Genomic DNA, 18,221 nt, shown 5'->3' on the forward strand with positions numbered 1-18,221 from the left:
CAACCAAAGAAACTAAAGTGTCAATACATTAGAGCAATTAAACTTCATTTCTTCCTGTCACATAACTTTTGTCGGCTTTGAGGAAACAGTCATGTTCAGGTAAAAAATGAAACCCTTTATCTTAACAATGAATTCATTCAAGTGAAAGCCAAAAAATTAAGATTCAGTTTTGAAATCTTAATGATTACAACATAGAAATCTTCCTTATCCTAATATCCATGTTCTTTTACAAATTGTACTTTTCCCTAGATTTATAAGGATTAACTGATTAAGAAAAGTTTACATTTTCATACTTTTTATTTTTGAGAGACAGAGAGACGGAGCACAAGTGGGGAAGGGGCAGAGAGAGAGAGAGGGAGACACAGAATCTGAAGCAGGCTCCAGGCTCTGAACTGTCAGCACAGAGCCCAACCTGGGGCTTGAACCCAGAAACTATAAGATCATGGCCTGAGCTGAAGTCGGACACTTAACCAACTAAGCCTTCCACCCAGGCACCCTGATTTTTTATTTTTACTTTTTTAATGAGACAGAGTGCAAGCAGGGGAAGGACAGAGAGAGAATCCAAAGTAGACTCTATGCTGCCAACACAGAGCCTGACATAGGGCTCAAACCCACAAACCTTAAGATCAATGACCTGAAGTTGGTCGCCCAACCAAGAGATTGGTAGAGAGAGAAGGAAACAGAATCCCAAGCAGGCTCTGTGCTCGATTCTAGGAACCCGAGATCATGACCAGAGCCGAAACCAAGAGCCCCTCTTGGTGCCCCTCTAATTCCATCTCTCAGTAGAGAGCTCACTTGGGATTCTCTGTCCCTGTGTCCCAAAATAAAAAAAAATTTAAAAAAGACATGGATGGCACAAAAACAGATACTCAGATCAATGGAACGGAAGAGAGAATCCAGAAATGGACCACAAACGTATGGCCAACTAATCTTTGGCAAAGCAGGAAACAATATCCACTGGAATAAAGACGGTCTCTTCAGCACGTGGTGCTAGGAAAACTGAACAGCGACAGGCAGAAAAATGAACCTGGACCACTTTCCCACACCACACACAAAAATAAACTCAAAATGGATGAAAGACCTAAATGTAAGACAGGAAGTCATCAGAATCCGCGACGAGAAAGCAGGCAAAAACCTCTTTGATCTTGCCCACACCAACTTCTTATACAACACGTCTCTAGAAGCAAGGGAAACAAAAGCAAAAATGAACTATTGGGACCTTATCAACATAAAAACCTTCTGCAGAGTGAAGGAAACAATCAGCGAAACTAAAAGGCAACCGACAGAATGGGAGAAGGTATTTCCAAATGACATAGCAGATAAAGGGTTAGTATCCAAAATCTATAAAGAACTTATCAAACACCCAAAAAACAAATAATCCAGTGAAGAAATGGGCAAAAGACATGTCTCCAAAGACATCCAGATGGCCAACAGACACATGAAAAAATGATCAACATCACTCATCATCCAGGAAATACAAATCAAAACCACTTGAGATACCACCTCACATCTGTCAGAATGGCCAACATGAACAACTCAGGCAACAACAGATGTTGGTGAGGATATGGAGAAAGAGGATCTCTTTTGCACTGCTGGTGGGAACGCAAATTGGTACAGCCACTCTGGAAAAGAGTATGGAGCTTCCCCAAAAATTAAAAATAGAACTACCCTACGACCCACCAATTGCACTACTAGCTATTTACCCAAGGGATACAGTATGCTGTTTCAACCGGGCACATTCACCCCAATGTTTATAGCAGCACTATCAACAATAGCCAAAGTATGTAAAGAGCCCAAATGTCCATCAACGGATAAATAGGAGTATTACTCGGCAATCAAAAAGAATGAAATCTTGCCATTTGCAAATATGTGGATGGAAGTAGAGGGTATTACGCTAAGCTAAATTAGAGAAAAACAAATACCATAGGACTTCACTCCTGTGAGGACTTTAAGGCACAGAACAGACGAACCCAAGGGAAGGGAAGCAAAAATAATTTAAAAACAGGGAGGGGGACAAAACAGAAGAGACTCTTAATATGGAGAACAATCGGAGGGTTACTGGAAGAATTGTGGGAGGTGGGATGGTCCAAATGGGTAAGGGGCATTAAGCAATCTACCCCTGAAATCACTGTTGCACTACACACTAACTTGGATGTAAATTAAAAAAAAATTAAAAAATTTTTCAAATTAAAATTGTGAAAACAAAAAGACATGCAAACTACTTATTATGGAAAAAAAAAAAAAAAAGCAAAGGATACAGCTCAGAGCCTAACAAGTGCTTTGTATTCATGAATTATCAGTATGTAGAAAATCTGGAGATAGGATTTCAGAAATCAGACCCATCAGGAATCTTTGTGGATGGGGTGCCTGGGTGGTTCAGTTAGTTAAACGTCAAACTCTGGATTTTGGTTCTAGTCATGATCTCATGATTTGGGAGATTGAGCCCCTGCTTGAGATTCTCCTCTCCCTCTTCCCTGTTATTATAAAGTTGACTTTAAGACCTACATTAAGTTTATGACAAAGATTCTAGATTTAAAAGATTATGTTAGCTTATCACATTACCTCTCTGTTAGATAAACGCTCACTGCTAATGAAAAAATAACATTCAACAATATGTCTCATGCATAGTTTTTGTTTTATTCTTTGAAGAATGGTTCTGAAACATCACACTAAGTCAGGCTGAGAGGTAAAGTTTAAATACTTTTCTATGGACATGTTGTAACATAGGACTGCTTACTCCACAAAATTTTAATCAGAGCTTATGATACACCTTGTTGGCAGTAGCACCCAGGTTTTCCAAATAGTTATCATTTTTCTCTCGTCTGCATAGACTTCTTCTCATTTGCTGCCTTCTGCTTTTGTTGCATTATCTCAGAGTCCCTATAATGGGGGAAAAGGCTATAAGTTGTTACATAAAAACTCATTTTACATTCTCACTTATTTTCTATACACAACCCATTAAGCATATTAAGATACAATTTAAAAGAAAATAAAAATTCATGTCTTTGTTTTCTTGGAGACAGAATGGGAAAAAAAAAGAATGGAAGGGCTTTGAAGCTGGATCTTATTTTGAAAACCATCCCTGTTGTTATGGTCTTGGGCAAGTAACGTCAAAGATGTTTCAAAATCACAACAGTACTTACCAGGGTTGTTCTATGGAATAGCTACCAATGTATATACCGGCCATTAGGCAGCTACATACAGAATAATGGCAATTACTCTTGGTTGTCAACACGAGACCCTTATTTAAAAAAAATGTATTTAATGGCTTTGTAATCAACACCTATCTGTTCATGAGTTCCAGCCCTGCATCAGGCTCGTTGCAGACAGCTCAGAGCCTGGAGCCTGCTTAGGATTCTGTGTCTCCCTCTCTCTCTTCCCTCCCCCTCTTGTGTGCTCTCTCAAAAATAAACATTAAAAAAACAAACACAAAAAGCTTATGTAGGAGTATGAAGGAAAAACAACACACCTACCAAGAAAAAAAAAAAAGCACTATTTACTTTTCTGTTTGAAACCAAGCTCTGTTGTACTTGCTGTAACCTCAGTAATGTTACTGAAGTTCAGAGCATCAGTTTCCTGTTCTATACATTGAGGCTAACATTCCTTTTCAGGGTGATGAGTAGAGATAAAACGTACATAGTACCTAGAACAGATCTTTCTAACAAGTGGATAATAATTCAACAGTGACTATTATTGAACCAAGCTAGACTAGATCTAGAGATCTAGACATCTTCACTAAAAATTCCAGGTTCATTGATTGGTACTATGTTCACTTTTACTCCAATGTGAGTAAAGAGAAATTTAAGACAAACCTTATCACTTTAATACCACGGAAAGCATCAAGTGATAATTAGCCCAATGTGGGGCTTCAACTCCTAACCATGAGATCAAGAGCTGCATGGTCCACAGACTGAGCCAGCCAGACACCCCCAAACACTGATCTTTAACTCTAGTTGCACATTAGAATCACCTGAAGAAATTTTTAAAGTTAGGTTTAACTTACAATAAAGTTTATCCAGAGCACCTGTTATGCCCAACCCCAAACCAATTAAAGGACTGGAATTAAAGCACAGGCTTCAGTAACACTCAAGGCTTCCCACGTGTTTCTAATGTGCAGGCTTGAGGACCAAAGAGAAGCCCTACTAAAGCATGTGCAGTCACTTCTTCACCTGACCTCCAAGCTGTACATAGACAAAATTAGAGGGTTTTTTTTTTTTTTTTTTGTCTCCCATTATACCATGCTTTTGTGTGTTCCGGAAGGCCTAACAGTGGGGAAATAAACTATTTGTTACCATCTTAAAAACAGAATGCCTATTTGCAATGATAGCTGCTTCTCTTTGTTCTTCCTCTGTACATACTATCTCAACCCTACATGTGCTCCCCTTAAATTGGAATTTAAAACACTGACATTGAAGACCTCTAATAATTTAGAGAACCAACTTTCTAGTTGTGAAAGCACTGACTTTCTCAACAAATTCTGCTTGGAGAGTTCTAGAATTAAGCAATCTCCTGGCCTCAAAGCCATTCTTAATTAAAACAACAAAAACTGGGGTGCGTGGGTAGCTCAGTCCATTAAACATCAGACTTGATCTCAGCTCAGGTCTTGATCTCAGGGTTTTGAGTTCAAACAACTCATTGGGCTCAGTGCTGGGCAAGAAACCTACTGAATAAAACCTTTTACAAAGCTAAGCCAAAACACATGCTGGCTTTCATTAAAAAACAAAACAAAACAACCCCCCCAAAACCCCCAAAGTACAACAAAGTAACTACAGTGCAATTGTGAAGTATTTGTTTACTACTGTAAAAAGGCAGCAGATTGATGAAGTTGCAAGGGTTTAAGTACACATATCATTTAAAGCCATCTTCTTGGTGAGAAATTTTAAGCTGCGCTCTGAGAGTATTTCTGTATTATTACAAAATTACAATTAATTTTCTATTATTTCTTACATAATTACATATCAAGGCTGTGGACTTTCATTTTCTCCAACCCAATGGATCTTCAGAAATGAATATAGCTACACACATTTTTTTGTGTCTCTTTCATAACATTTATCACTGTAATTGAGTCACCTGTCATCCTGACAAGGTTGAGTCGGAGGTCTGCTTCGAAAATGTTGTATCCCTAGCATCTAACAGTGTCTTTCATCTGGGAGGCATTCCATTACTTTGCTAAATGAAGTTCTTATGGCTGTGGTGGGGAAGCAGAAGATTCATCCAGGGAGTGGGATGACTGTAGTCATATAGTTATAGCATGTGCAGCACTGCTGTTCATCTGTGACCCCTACTACGCAAGCTTAGTTCTACCCAGGATTTAAAAAAATTCTTTCCATTCTTAAAAGGAAAACTTCAGAGATTTGACAATTCGATCAGTATCACTTACCTCTGCTTTCTCTGAGAGGTAGTCAAGCTATCCTCTTTTCTTTTTCCCTTGCTAATTTCCTGGGATTTCTTCATGTTTTTCTGGCGGGCAAGTTCTCGCTGATTTCCGCCTGCAAAGTTAAACAGTCATGCTCTTTTCCCATCTCAAAAATTAATACCAATTCCGTTAAAAGACTCTTATTTAAATGCATCTTAAGTTAGCTTTTTATTTTCTAACAGGCCGGCAGAGCACTGCACGGAACAGAGTTCCCATAGTAGCCGAGGAAGAAGCTCAGACACAAACACTTCAAGTCTTAAGAGCATTATCATACCAATTCAGGTGTTCAATTAATGTAAATACCAGATCACTTATAGCCAGCACTCCACTCCTGTGTCTATATGGGTCAGTACCTTCCAAATTAAGGTCTAGCTTTTGAGGAGTATGGAGAGGATAGATACACAGGGAACACAGCTCCACAAGTTGGCCCGTCACAATTACACTGTTAAGCGGGTAAACGCAGCGGTTCGGGATACATTACCTGGAAGGGCCAAACAAAAGAACTAGGGAGGGAACTCAACCGGACCTTCCTGTCCTTTTCAGGCCTTAGGACCTTAAGGACCAACTATAAACCACTTTCTGACCAAGACCCGTCCCGGGGCCGCCGTCTTCACACACCTCACCTCCGGAGAGGTGTTCTTTACCCTGTAAACTCGCACTTGGCCGGCAGGCACATGCCCCACTTCTCAGGCGGGCCCGAAGCTAACCGTCCCTCTCCCTAGGTGGGCTGAGAATGGGGTCCCCGCGCCGTGGACCTAAGGGGGATACATCAGCCGCCTCCCGCCTCGTCTCCAGCCGCGCCTACGGACCTCGGCTTCCTCTGCAGACGCTCCCCGCCGCGTCCCTCACCCGTCCGCATACTCACGGGCCATGCCGACACCCGACCGAACCCAAAAGAGAGCCACTCGGAGAGACAACGGCCTCCTAACGCGCTCAGCGGTCGTCCCCTCCCACGGCTCTTGAAGGCTGAGCCCGCGCCGGCCCTCAGCCGGGCTATGCCTCTGCTCCTTCCATCGCCCCGCCCACCGAGGCCCGACCGCAGCCTCCCGCGAGTGGGGCGGCTAACTGCGCGTGCGCCGCTGGGCAGGCGGGGCGGTCCTCGCGGTGGGTCCCGGGGTGGCAGCTTCTGGAGTTCAATCAGGGCTCGCGTCCCCTCGGTCACGCAAATTTGGTCGAGTCTAGAAAGCAGGTCCTGCGTCTGTGGATTTTCCCTACTGTGTACCGAGCCCTGGGGGTTGGCCAGCCTCCTCTTTTTGGTAACGACAAAAACAAACGCCACTATATCTAACTTTTAGACCGAGAACGTTAGCATTCATTAATCTCCTTGCAGAAGCGGGAAGGGGACAAAACCCATTAAGGGTTAACTCAATATGCAAAACACAGTTTTGGCTCTTTACGTATTTTTTTTTATTTCAGCACCAAACCTGTAAGTAGTCTTCATTGTTCCCATTCTGCGGAAGAGGAGATTGAGAATCTGAAACGAGGAGCGACTGTCCTAACAGGTAGGGACTCTTAGAAGTGAGATTCATAGTGAAGATGGACTTTAAACCTGTTAATTTCCCTTTTAATCTCATTGCCTTTGTCGCGGTGGACAGTACCGAAGGAATTTTAGGTTAATGGCTCTGTGCTTGGGTTGTATGATAGGAAGGGAATAGCAAGGGATGCAGTTTTATCTCCTATTCACAATAACCTTAGAACGTGGGTAAAAGCCGTGGAGCATTTGCCATTGCTAGAAACATGTGCAAAGATGCCTGAGGTTAGTTTGATACTTACGTTTTTCATCTCTCCCGTTACTTATTACAAACAAACGTGTAGAGTTACTCTGTACACCCTAAAATCACCTTTTTATAAAGGCTTTTATGTTGGAAAATTTCAAACATCCACAACAGTATGGAAAATACTGCAATGCATTCTCAAGTATATGTGACCAAGCTTCAACAATTTTTATTTTAACTCCTAAAAGTCACCTATTTTACAGAAGGTAGGACAAAGTGGTGAAGACTTGGAGCTCTGGAGATGGAATGTCTTGGTTGAAAGCCCAGCTCTACCAATGAGTAGATGTGTGAACTTGGGTGTGTTATTTCATTGCGGTAAAGCTTCCATATTAAATGGGAAAGTAAATGTACCTCTTTAATTAACTGAATTAATGTATGTGAAGTACGAAGTGTTCAGTATATGTTAGCACTCAATATGTTAGCTATTATCAATCTTTTAACCTCAGAGAGCCTTGTGTGCTTGTCACTCACCCTAAACCCCACCTGTCTTCAATACTGTTTATGAGCCAAGCATCTGATTCCACTTAAACAACCTCTTCTGGAGTAAATTGAGCAGGGGGAAAAGATTGACTTGTGTCCTGGGTCATTGTGAAGAAGGGAGGGAAGCAATGTGGGATTGGAAAGTAAGCGGAAGTGTTATTGTTTGTGTATGTAGTCTTAATTTACAGTCTAATTGACCTTTTTCTTTGCGGTTGAAAATATACTTTGTGAATGGTAGGGATATACTCAAGAGATATTGGGTGTGTCTGCTAGAGAAAACTGAAGACTTTTAAAGTTACTCTGATGCCTTTAAAAATTTACTCCACAAACTTGGTTGTGTAACATATCTTAAGACTTTATATTTAATAATAAAACTAGATCTGATTCTGTTCCCTTATTTATAGTAATGACAATTAAATCCTTGTTATTAATTGCCTTACCTACAGAATTGTGGGAGTGCCCTAGATTCTTAGATGGAACATAACATTTTGGGAAAGGCAATATCTTTATACCAGAATATACTGGGCAAAGCTAAATGGTCCTAGTAGTGGCTCCAAGATTTGCCAGACATCTTCAGTAGGGGGCTCTTTGTCAAGTTCTTGACCTTCTTTAGGTGTATCTGAAGTCCTGTTCCCTCCCCAGATTACTGGAGGGAGCCTACAGAATCCACAGACTTCCATTTTCTTTCCAGTCTTAGAGGAATCTCTTCTCTCTAACGTGCTTTCATCCCTCTTACTCTCAAAAACGCTTCTCTTTCTTCTTCTGGATGACATAGCAACCTCTTTAATTAATTAAAAATTATATTCTTTTGCCATTAACATAGCAGGATGTTCTTGTAGAGTTTTATTCTTCCAAAAAGGAAGTTGGGCCTGGCTGTTGCAATGACTCAGGGAATTAAAAAGCTCGCCCATACTGTGTACAGCCAATCTCATCTATGGCCATTTTTCTTCTAATCATATAAGTCTTCCCTAACGATATTACCTAAAGTAAGCCAGCCTCCCAATAATCTCTTTCATAATACTCTTTAAATTTCTTTCATGCATTTAATACACTTTTAATCTTGTTCACTTGTTTTATTTTTTTCTCCCCAACCCAGAACACCTTATTTATTGCTCTAATGCTACCTCCTGAAGCAGATTATGAATACATATAGTAATTTACTATATAACTATATAGTTAAAATTTTAAAGTGTTTATTTTTGAGTAGACACAGAGTGCCAGTGGGGGAGGGGCAGAGAATGAGGGATACCTATATTCGAAGCAGGTTCCAGGTCCTGAGCTGTCAGCACAGATCCCTACACAGGGCTCAAACTCACCAGCCAGGAGATGATGACCTGAGCCCAAGTGGGATGCTAACTGACTGCGCTACCCTGGAACCCCTATAACTATATAGTTTTAACTATAAAACTTTTTGAACACGTACATTAAAAAGTATACAAAGGTATACGGTGAATGATCTTCATGCCACCACATGTTTCCCGTAAACCTAGTTCCCCTTACAGGAGATAACTTACCAGGTTCTTCATACATGAATTTGTAATCTATGTTCTACTCAATTTAGAATTTCTAAGCCCTGGGGATGTGCTGACGAACAGGCACTACTCTACAAGACCTTCTTCTTCTTCTTTTTCAAGTTTTTAATTATTTTTCATAATCTCTACCCCCAATATGGGGTTCGAACTCATGCCCTGGTATCAAGAGTGGCAGGCTCCTCCGACTGAGCTAGCCAGGCGCCCCATGATTTTAATAGTCTTATAAAGGGTCTTGGGTCTTAAAAGGGTCTTATAAAAAGTCTATACAGGGTCTTGACTACCTCCTTTCACTCGTTTCTGTAACTCCTAGGGACGCTGGGAGAGGGGAGAGCTGACCACGGAACATCTCAATTTCCGGTTCACTAGTAACTCTGTAGTTTGACAGTTACCATGGCTCCGGGCGCTGTGCGTCTTACGCTTTTCCTAGGCGCTGGCTGATGGCGTAATCAGTTCCGGCGCCCTACGAGGGCGGGGAAGCAAGGTACTGGGGGAAACTTAGCAGGGTCATGAAGAAGAGGCGGCGGCGGGAGGAAGGAGGAGGTGGTGGGGGTGTGAACCTGCGGTAGCTGCCCGCTGGGCTGGTGGTGTGGCCGTGTGGAAAGGACGTAGTTCTTAATCCCTTCTCCCGGCAGCAGCCGGGGCTCGGGGCTGAGAGCGGCCGTGGGGCCGCCTCCCCGGGCCCCCTGGCTCCGCCATGTTCCGCAGGGCACGCCTTAGCGTGAAGCCGAATGTCAGGCCTGGTGTAGGCGCCAGGAGCTCCTCCGCTCCCAACCCCCAACGTGGACAAGAGGCTCCCAGGCCCCCGGATCCTGCAGCCGCTTCTTCCCCGAAGCCAGCGGAGTCTACAGATGTGCCCCCGGTGGATTTCGGGGGAACGGAGCCGCAAGAAAAGCCTCCCAGGAGCAGGTAAGAGCATGCAGAGAGGAGCATTTTCATCTGCCCCGCCTCTCTGGGCCTGTCACCCGGAATATGACCCCATGAATTTACTTTAGGAGTATTCTGTCGCTTGCATTGAGTCTTACAGTTGAGACTCTATGAACCTACTCCAAACTGCAGTTTGTCACTCTGGCCACAGGGTGTGGCACATGTGGATTTTGTTAAAGGTCTGTAGTTTCTCCGGGTGGGAATCTTGTCTTCCAAGTGGTGGTGAGAAGAGTCCAGGTGTAACAGTCTTGACGTGAAATTTACACGTGGTAATGTTAGCTTAGATTACTTTGCCGTAGTTTTTTTTTTTTTTTTTTTTCTTCCTTCTGGAGCACTTTGCAGGGGTAGGTACTTTTTTAGATTTTCAAAAAAACATTTATGTAGTTTTTTTTTTTTTTCAACGTTTATTTATTTTTGGGACAGAGAGAGACAGAGCATGAATGGGGGAGGGGCAGAGAGAGAGGGAGACACAGAATCGGAAACAGGCTCCAGGCTCTGAGCCATCAGCCCAGAGCCTGACGCGGGGCTCGAACTCACAGACCGCGAGATCGTGACCTGGCTGAAGTTGGACACTTAACCGACTGCGCCACCCAGGCGCCCCGACATTTATGTAGTCTTAAAAGACCAGTGTTACATTGGTTATGCTGAGTTGTGTCAATGGGGAGGAGATATGGCTACTTGATTTGATTCCAGGGCATGCCCCTTTATAGTGGCCATGTTTTCTGAAGGGAAAAAGCATGTGCTAATACCACATTTGGAGTCAGGATTTTTTTTTTTCCTTTAAAAAATTTTTTTAATTTAATGTTTGTTTATTTTTGAAAGAGCGGGAGAGGGGCAGGGAGAGAGGGAGACACAGAATCTGAAGCAGGCTCTGAGATGTCAGCCCAGAGTCCAACACCCAGCTGGACCTCACAAGCAGAGAGCCCAGCGCAGGGGCTCGAACTCACAAACTGTGAGATCGTTACCTGAGCCTAAGTGGGACTCTTAACCGACTTAGCTGCCCAGGCGCCCCACGATTTTTTTCGTAATTTAAGAGTTTATCAGACTTTGCCCAGGCAGAATTTGCTTATCTGTAAAATGGAAATAATATTCTCTGATTTGGAGAGTCAAGTTATTGTGGAGTTTAGAAAAAACTGACAAACTCTTGAATAGGACATGGCAGAATAGTTGTCTACAAAAAGTTATCTTTTTAAAATAAAAGCAATGGTAGTAAATAACAAAGTAGTTAAAATTAAGCCATGTTGGGCTACTAATGGTCTCTGTTACTGTAATACATATGTGAGGAAACCAATAAAAATGGATCCTATTAAATGACAATGAGATGGTGTAAGTTCTTTGTATGCTCTAACCAGAAGGTGAAAATTTTATCCTTTTCTTTTTGGCCTAACTTCCTCTGTTGGCCTGAACTGGTGCTGGGTATAGGATGTTATTTTGCCAGCTTACTGATACTTAGTAATATCCATGTTTCTTCTATGAATATTTTTTCAAAATTCCTCCTCAAAAAAGAAATACAAGTAACAGTCACTGTTAATAAAGTTTGCAGAGATCCTGTTAACTTCATATAGATGCATGATGATTGATAATTTAATAAATTACTCTGATTCTGTAGTCTTGAGACATTAGAGGTTGGGAATATTTGCTTTCTTAGAGTTGGCATTTAGGGAGTATATTTGATTTTTTTTTTTTTTTTTTTTTTTTTTACTATGTGTTTTCTTTTTTTGTGGGTCTTTGCAGCTGTAAAAATCTATAGGGTGTATGTTTTGTCCTCAACGATTCAACATAATTGAATGAAATGCACAGATGCATGTATCATTACAAAGCCTGATCTCGGTGTCATAAGTTTGGGCCCTATGTTGGGTGTAGAGATTACTAAAAAAAAAAAAAAAAAAAAAAGTTAAAAACATGGAGCTATCCTGCAAATAACCTGGAAAGGTTATTCTATAGGTTTAGGCATTTTCTACTTTTACATAAAACTAATAACATGAAAAATGTAGACTGCTTTTAATTCTTACACCCTCTCTCTTCTTGACTTATTTGCTTTCAGGCCATTCCTGAAATGTGTATATCCAATCTGAACCATATCTAATATGTATTTTGGAGTGACTAAGTACTTTTTTAAGTTAGGAGTTTGATAGCTGTGTAAGTATTCATACCAGACGAAAGAGGAATGATTTCTACCTCAAACAGTATTTGATTTGATTAATGTAGCTCAATGTATATTCTCAAATACTGTAGTAGAGATATTTTAGAAATTTGATGTTTTGTATGTTTGGTTTGACTCATCTCAGGTTGATAAAATAATTTATAATTTAGATCAGGTAGGGGGATGTCAATATAGATTATAAACTTAGTTTTTAAAAAAATAATTGTCGGGGCACCTGGGTGGCTCTGTCGGTTAAGCGCCCGACTTCATCTCAGGTCATGATCTCATGGTCCATGAGTTAGAGCCCCGCATTGGGCTCTGTGCTGACAGCTCAGAGCCTGGAGCCTGCTTCAGATTTTGTGTCTCCCTTTCTCTCGGCCTCTCCCCTGCTCTCCCTCTGTCTCTCTCAAAAATTAATAAAGATTAAAAAAAAAAACTTAAAAAAAATAAACAATTGTCAGTTTTATAGTGATTCAAAGTAGGGTAATAGAGTTTTAATTTGTAACTTGGCCTTTTGTTTTTCTTGAACGAGTTAGGATGAGCATAAACTTATATGTTCTAATGCACTAAGGGACTTGACGTTTGAAAAAGATCTGCAGTCTTTGTTAGAATTTATGCATCTGTTAAAATTTTAGTAAAGGGGCACCTGGGTGGCTCAGTCGGTTAAGCATCCGACTTCGGCTCAGGTCATGACCTTGTGGTTCACGAGTTCGAGCCCGGCGTCGGGCTCTGTGCTGACAGCTCAGAGCCTGGAACCTGCTTTGGATTCTGTGTCTCCCTCTCTATCTGCCCCTCCTCCATTCACACTCTTGTCTCTCAAAAATAAATAAACATTAAAAAATTAAAAAAAAAATAAAAATTTTAGTAAACAAAGTTTTTATTGGAATCTGTCATGAATAATGTATATCTCAAGTCGTTGATTGTTTTAATAATGAGATTTTACTGGTTTAGATTTTTACCAGGCTAGTTTTTAAAACTAGAATATGAAAGATCCATGGTGTCCTTTTTTTTTTTTTTTTAAATTTTGACAGTGATGAAAAGACTGACAATGAGAATTATGTTGAAGAATCCAGTAAGTCTTCCTCTGCTGTTTCACAGAGAAGAAAGCGAATATCAAGTACTACTCTGGTTAAGCCTGGTGTCAGTGTTCCTTCAGAATCTCATCCCTTATCTACAGTTAATCAAGAAGTTCCACAGCCAAAGCCTATTTCAACAAAAGAGAAACAGCCATGTTCAGACAGATACCGAATATATAAAGCCCAGAAACTAAGAGAAATGTTAAAAGAAGAATTGAGAAAGGAGAAGGTAAGGGAGAAAAATCACATTTGACTGTTCCTACTAGGTTTCTGTTTTTATGTTAAGCATCATTTGGAGGAATAACATCTGTAGTATTTAATGGAGCATAACCAGTTAATGTTCCTTATTTTAATAGAAGATCCCCTTTTGTGAATTGAATGATCAATAAGCGCGATGGACCTAGGAAGCTATTTTTTCCGCTACGTTAATTTTTATATTCATCTGTATCTTTGATTGATTTTGGTGAAGGCCAAAAATAGAAGGTCTGTTTCTACACACATATAAAGTATACAAAGCATGTTTATAAAATAAACTTGAAGTATGATTTTTCGTGACATGAATAACATTCATTTGAATTAAGGCAAATAAACTTGAGCAAAATGAATTGGTAATATTTTATAAATTGACAGTATGGAAATTATAAATGGGAAAAATTTGCATTTATGTGTATAGTAAAGTCCATCTTTTTAATCTTGAAGAGCGATTATTTTTCCAAGATTGCACTGTACCAATAGTGAAGCATGTAAGCTCTGCAGTTAGGTACTTAAGATTTGAATCTTAGAGTCATCCCTTAGTATGTGTCGTTGGGCAATTTAATTGATTTTTCTGTCTGTATCCTCATCTGCAAAATAAGACTGGTAGTATGTATCTCATTGGAGGGTTGTAAAGATTGGATGAGTAAATATATGTAAAACACATTTAGACTAGTGCCTGGCAAACAGAAGGAGCTTAACAAATGTCAGCTTTTATTATTACAAAATCCCCTTGTTAATTCAGAGGAAGGCACTTAGTATGGTGCTTTATATTATTCTATCATCTTTGTGTAGTAGATACCACTGTTTTACGCAGGTGGAAACAAGTTTAGAGAAGTTATTTGCTTTGTATCACCTATCAGTGGGATTTGAATCTATGTTGTTTAAAATCTAGGTCTCTAAAGATGTTCTATAGAATCTGCTTAGGTAGATTTATTTTCAGGAATTAAAAAATTAAACATTTGCTTTAAGAATTTTGTAAAATTCACAGAAATCTAGTTCATTACAGGGTAAACAAAAACTATGTATTTATAAATTCTTAGCAAACTATTATAGTTAGAAGGCATTAGTAAGTATGATTTTATATGTTGAGCTTTTATCCAGACCTAGACACTTTAGTTTTTAAAATTCCTTGATGTGCTACACTCTTTAATAATGCAGTTTATGAAGTTTGTCCTAAAATTGGGAATAATCATGATAAGAATAATACTAAATCACTTGCAATAAGTATAACAGTGGGATATACCTTTGAATATAGTACATGTGAAATTCTACATTTATAAAAGAAAAGTCGATCTTTGTGTGTGTTTGTGTGTCCAGAAACAATGGAAAAACAAATATGCCATAAATGAAAGTCAGAAGCCACCAGATCGTTCAAAAATGACTATGAGAGATTTCATATATTACCTGCCAGATAATAATCCAATGACGTAAGTAAATTTTTCTTGTTGTCCTTTTTTGGGTATGTTGTGGGTTAAGTATCACTTTTAGGGTACAAGTTCGTGTTTTCCAAAAGTATGTTGGCAAACTTATAGCAAATACGATGTTTTTTCGATAGAATTTTTAAACAACATTTAGTTGTATTTCAGGTAACTGGTTTCTTGGGATGGTGCCCTTTTCCTCTGAAATTAAAAATAAGTTTCCTTTCTTTTTTATTTTATTTTATTTTTAACATTTATTTATTTTTGAGACAGAGAGAGAGCATAAATGGGGGAGGGGCAGAGAGAGAGGGAGACACAGAATCGAAAGCAGGCTCCAGGCTCTGAGCCATCAGCCCAGAGCCCGACGCGGGGCTTGAACTCACGGACCGCGAGATCGTGACCTGAGCTGAAGTCTGACGCTTAACCGACTGAGCCACCGAGGCGCCCCCAAAATGTTTCCTTTCTTACATTACCAAAATGTTATAAAACTAAACAACTTTAATGTTGTTTAGTTTTAATCAATACTGCAGTTTGTGTTTCTTGTACACTATATACCCTGATTCTAAAGGAACGCTGTAATTTTTATGCTCTACCTCCTAATTATTTATAGTGGATATTATTTATCTTCTAAGAACAAAGCTTCTTTAGTAAAGTTAGCCTGAGGAGGCAGATGGTTTATAATAAATCTCATTGTTATGTTGTTGATGGTTTAGCAGGTGGATGCAGGAGTGTAGCTTTTTTCAGGTTTACCAGGTCTTTGGCTTGCTGCCGAAGGGCCAGAAGCCTAGGTGGTAAGTTGTTTGACATGTAGGATTTGGAGATAAGCCATGTAGGTTGCTTCAGACATGAGGACTGGGAGAGCCTCCCTTCACTAAGGAGTTAGAGGGTAAAAACGTTCCTACCTAGGGCATAGCAGGTTTATATTTGATGACAAGGTTTTTGACTGAGAAATTGACTCTTGGGCCACACCATTGTTAATAATAGTGTTATGGTTTATCATATAAAAAAATGCAAGTTAAAATAATTTCCTTCTTGCCAATGGGTAGAATTGACAAGATATATATTGTTCATTTAAAAATACTTTTTATATTAAATATTAAATTGTCTCACATTTAAAAACAATTGTTGTTTGTTTATTAGTTCTTCACTGGAACAAGAAAAGAAAACTGAAAAATCATTGACACCAGTCCAGACAAGAGAGTAAGCATTTTATCTTAGTGTTTTTTTAAAATAAGTTATTTGATGGGTACAGTTTTTAAAAAAAGAAATCAAATGATACTTTTTGTTATAGTCAAATTGCATGTGATAGGAATGTTTAGATAGAATCACTAGCAAGAATAAAACTTACTGTCTGATTTAAATCAAAATGTAAGGCGGCCCATACTGTGTATTATATATGGAAATGGCCAATGGTGTTGTTTTAACGAAACCTTATATTTTATTTTTATTTATTTTTAAAGTATTGTTTTCTTTAATATTTTTAAATTTATTTTGAGAGACAGAGTACGTGTTCATGATTGCGGGAGAGAGGGGCAGAGAGGAAAGAGAATCCCAGGCAGGTATTCCCAGAACTATCAGCATGGGGCTCCATCTCCACAAACTGTTAGGTCATGACCTGAGCTGAAATATTGGATGCTCAACAGATTGAGCAACCCAGGGACCCCTCAATTGAAGCTTTTAGAATTAAAAAGGATTTTGTTATGTTTTAGAACAGCATAATAAAACAGTACAAAAATCAAATGGAACAAAAGTATACTGAGAAGTCTTCCAACTCTGTTTTTCTGTCATCTGGTTCCGCTGCCTGAAGGCAACAATCGTTACCAATTTTTTAATGTATCATTCTATTCTGTGTCTAAACAAATAAACGTGTGTATATTTTTCTTTTTCTTTCCCTTTTATAGTTTTTAAAATAAATTTTTTTAATGCTTTTATTTATTTTTGAGAGAGAGACAGAGTGCAGGCAGGCAAGGGGCAGAGAGAGAGAGACATAGAATCCGAAGCAGGCTCCAGGCTCTGAGTTGTCAGCGCAGAGCCCGATGTAGGGCTTGAACCCACAAACCACAAGATCATGACCTGAACTGAGGTCGGGTGCTTAAGTGACTAAACCACCCAGGCACCCCATAGTTGGGGAAATTCTTATAACCACGTCCTTAACATGTAGTATCTTCACTTAGGGTATAGGGAAAATTGGAAATCAAATGAAGGTTGGATTCGAAGTAATTTATTTCAGAAGTTGATAGTACTCAGGAGATTCTTCTCCTGGATATATGAATTAAGCTATCTTTACATTCGGTAGGCAAGAAGGTAAAAGTACTCCTGATGCTGAAGGTCATGAAGAAGTAGAAGAAGAAGTGGATGACGGGCCATTGCTGGTTCCTCGAGTAAAAGTGGCAGAAGATGGTTCCATTATTTTGGATGAAGAAAGGTAAGTTAAAAAAAAAAAAAAGAGATTGTGGTTTCAAACATAAGAACAAATGTGCTTTGTCTCATGAGAGAGATTGAATTTCTGCATCATTCATGGTTACCTGACCATATAAACACTGATGTTTATGTTTTTTAATGCATGTTATAAATAGAAAGATGAGTTAGATTCATTTGTAATTTTTAGCAATTTTTATGCTGTGTTTTTTATAAGAAGATGGTACTGCTGATCCGTCATCCATTAACCTTCCACAATTGCTTTACTAACTTTACTGGTAATTGGGATGAGCTCCTGAACTAATTATATGCTGGTCTCTACTGATGATACATTTCAAAAATTGGCTCAGTCTTGAAGTCAAAATTCAGGTTTTCTTATTATTAACTAATACCATATTTTGGTGTATGGTTATAACTAATGAAAATGCCACAAATGCATCAGGTTTAATCAGGGTTAATATTCTATATAACTTTTGTTGTGACAAGGTTTAAATTCACTTTGTAGTTTCTCAGTTATAATATTAAATTTTTCAAATTTGGCATTGTGGAATTTGTTGTTTGTCCAAAGTGTGTTTTTTAAAAAAGAAGATAAATTCACGAGTAACTAAATATAAAAGAGGGATGTAAAGTAGTCTGACAGTTCAGTATAAAAATCTTTTTATAATGTATAAAATTCTACGATAATGAAACATAAATGCAGTACTTTTAATAATTGTGTTTTTTGCCATTATTTTGTGATGATCATTTTACTGGCCATTAAATAGTTAAAAGCATTGTACTGCTT

General features: G+C 39.2%; 1 protein-coding gene across 11 annotated transcripts in view; it reads left to right on the forward strand.

Annotated features, from left to right (window-relative positions):
• The first annotated feature begins 6,637 nt into the window (after window positions 1-6,637).
• Window positions 6,638-18,221, forward strand: part of BDP1 (B double prime 1, subunit of RNA polymerase III transcription initiation factor IIIB) — a 100,363-nt gene continuing 88,779 nt past the window's right edge. For 6 of the 11 annotated variants that reach the window (XM_045446505.1, XM_045446431.1, XM_045446487.1 and 3 more), the window contains exons 1-7: window positions 6,638-6,918; window positions 7,395-7,532; window positions 9,514-10,109; window positions 13,302-13,575; window positions 14,919-15,028; window positions 16,160-16,219; window positions 17,313-17,444. In XM_045446505.1, the coding sequence (XP_045302461.1) occupies window positions 9,898-10,109; window positions 13,302-13,575; window positions 14,919-15,028; window positions 16,160-16,219; window positions 17,313-17,444 (788 nt within the window). In that variant the 5' untranslated portion in view covers window positions 6,638-6,918; window positions 7,395-7,532; window positions 9,514-9,897. Of the gene's footprint in view, window positions 6,919-7,394; window positions 10,110-13,301; window positions 13,576-14,918; window positions 15,029-16,159; window positions 16,220-17,312; window positions 17,445-18,221 lie in introns of all 11 variants that reach the window. The other 5 variants (XM_045446468.1, XM_045446453.1, XM_045446478.1 and 2 more) reach the window with 5 other exon arrangements.

This window comes from Leopardus geoffroyi, chromosome A1 (assembly GCF_018350155.1).
Source record: "Leopardus geoffroyi isolate Oge1 chromosome A1, O.geoffroyi_Oge1_pat1.0, whole genome shotgun sequence".
Lineage (NCBI taxonomy): Eukaryota > Metazoa > Chordata > Mammalia > Carnivora > Felidae > Leopardus > Leopardus geoffroyi.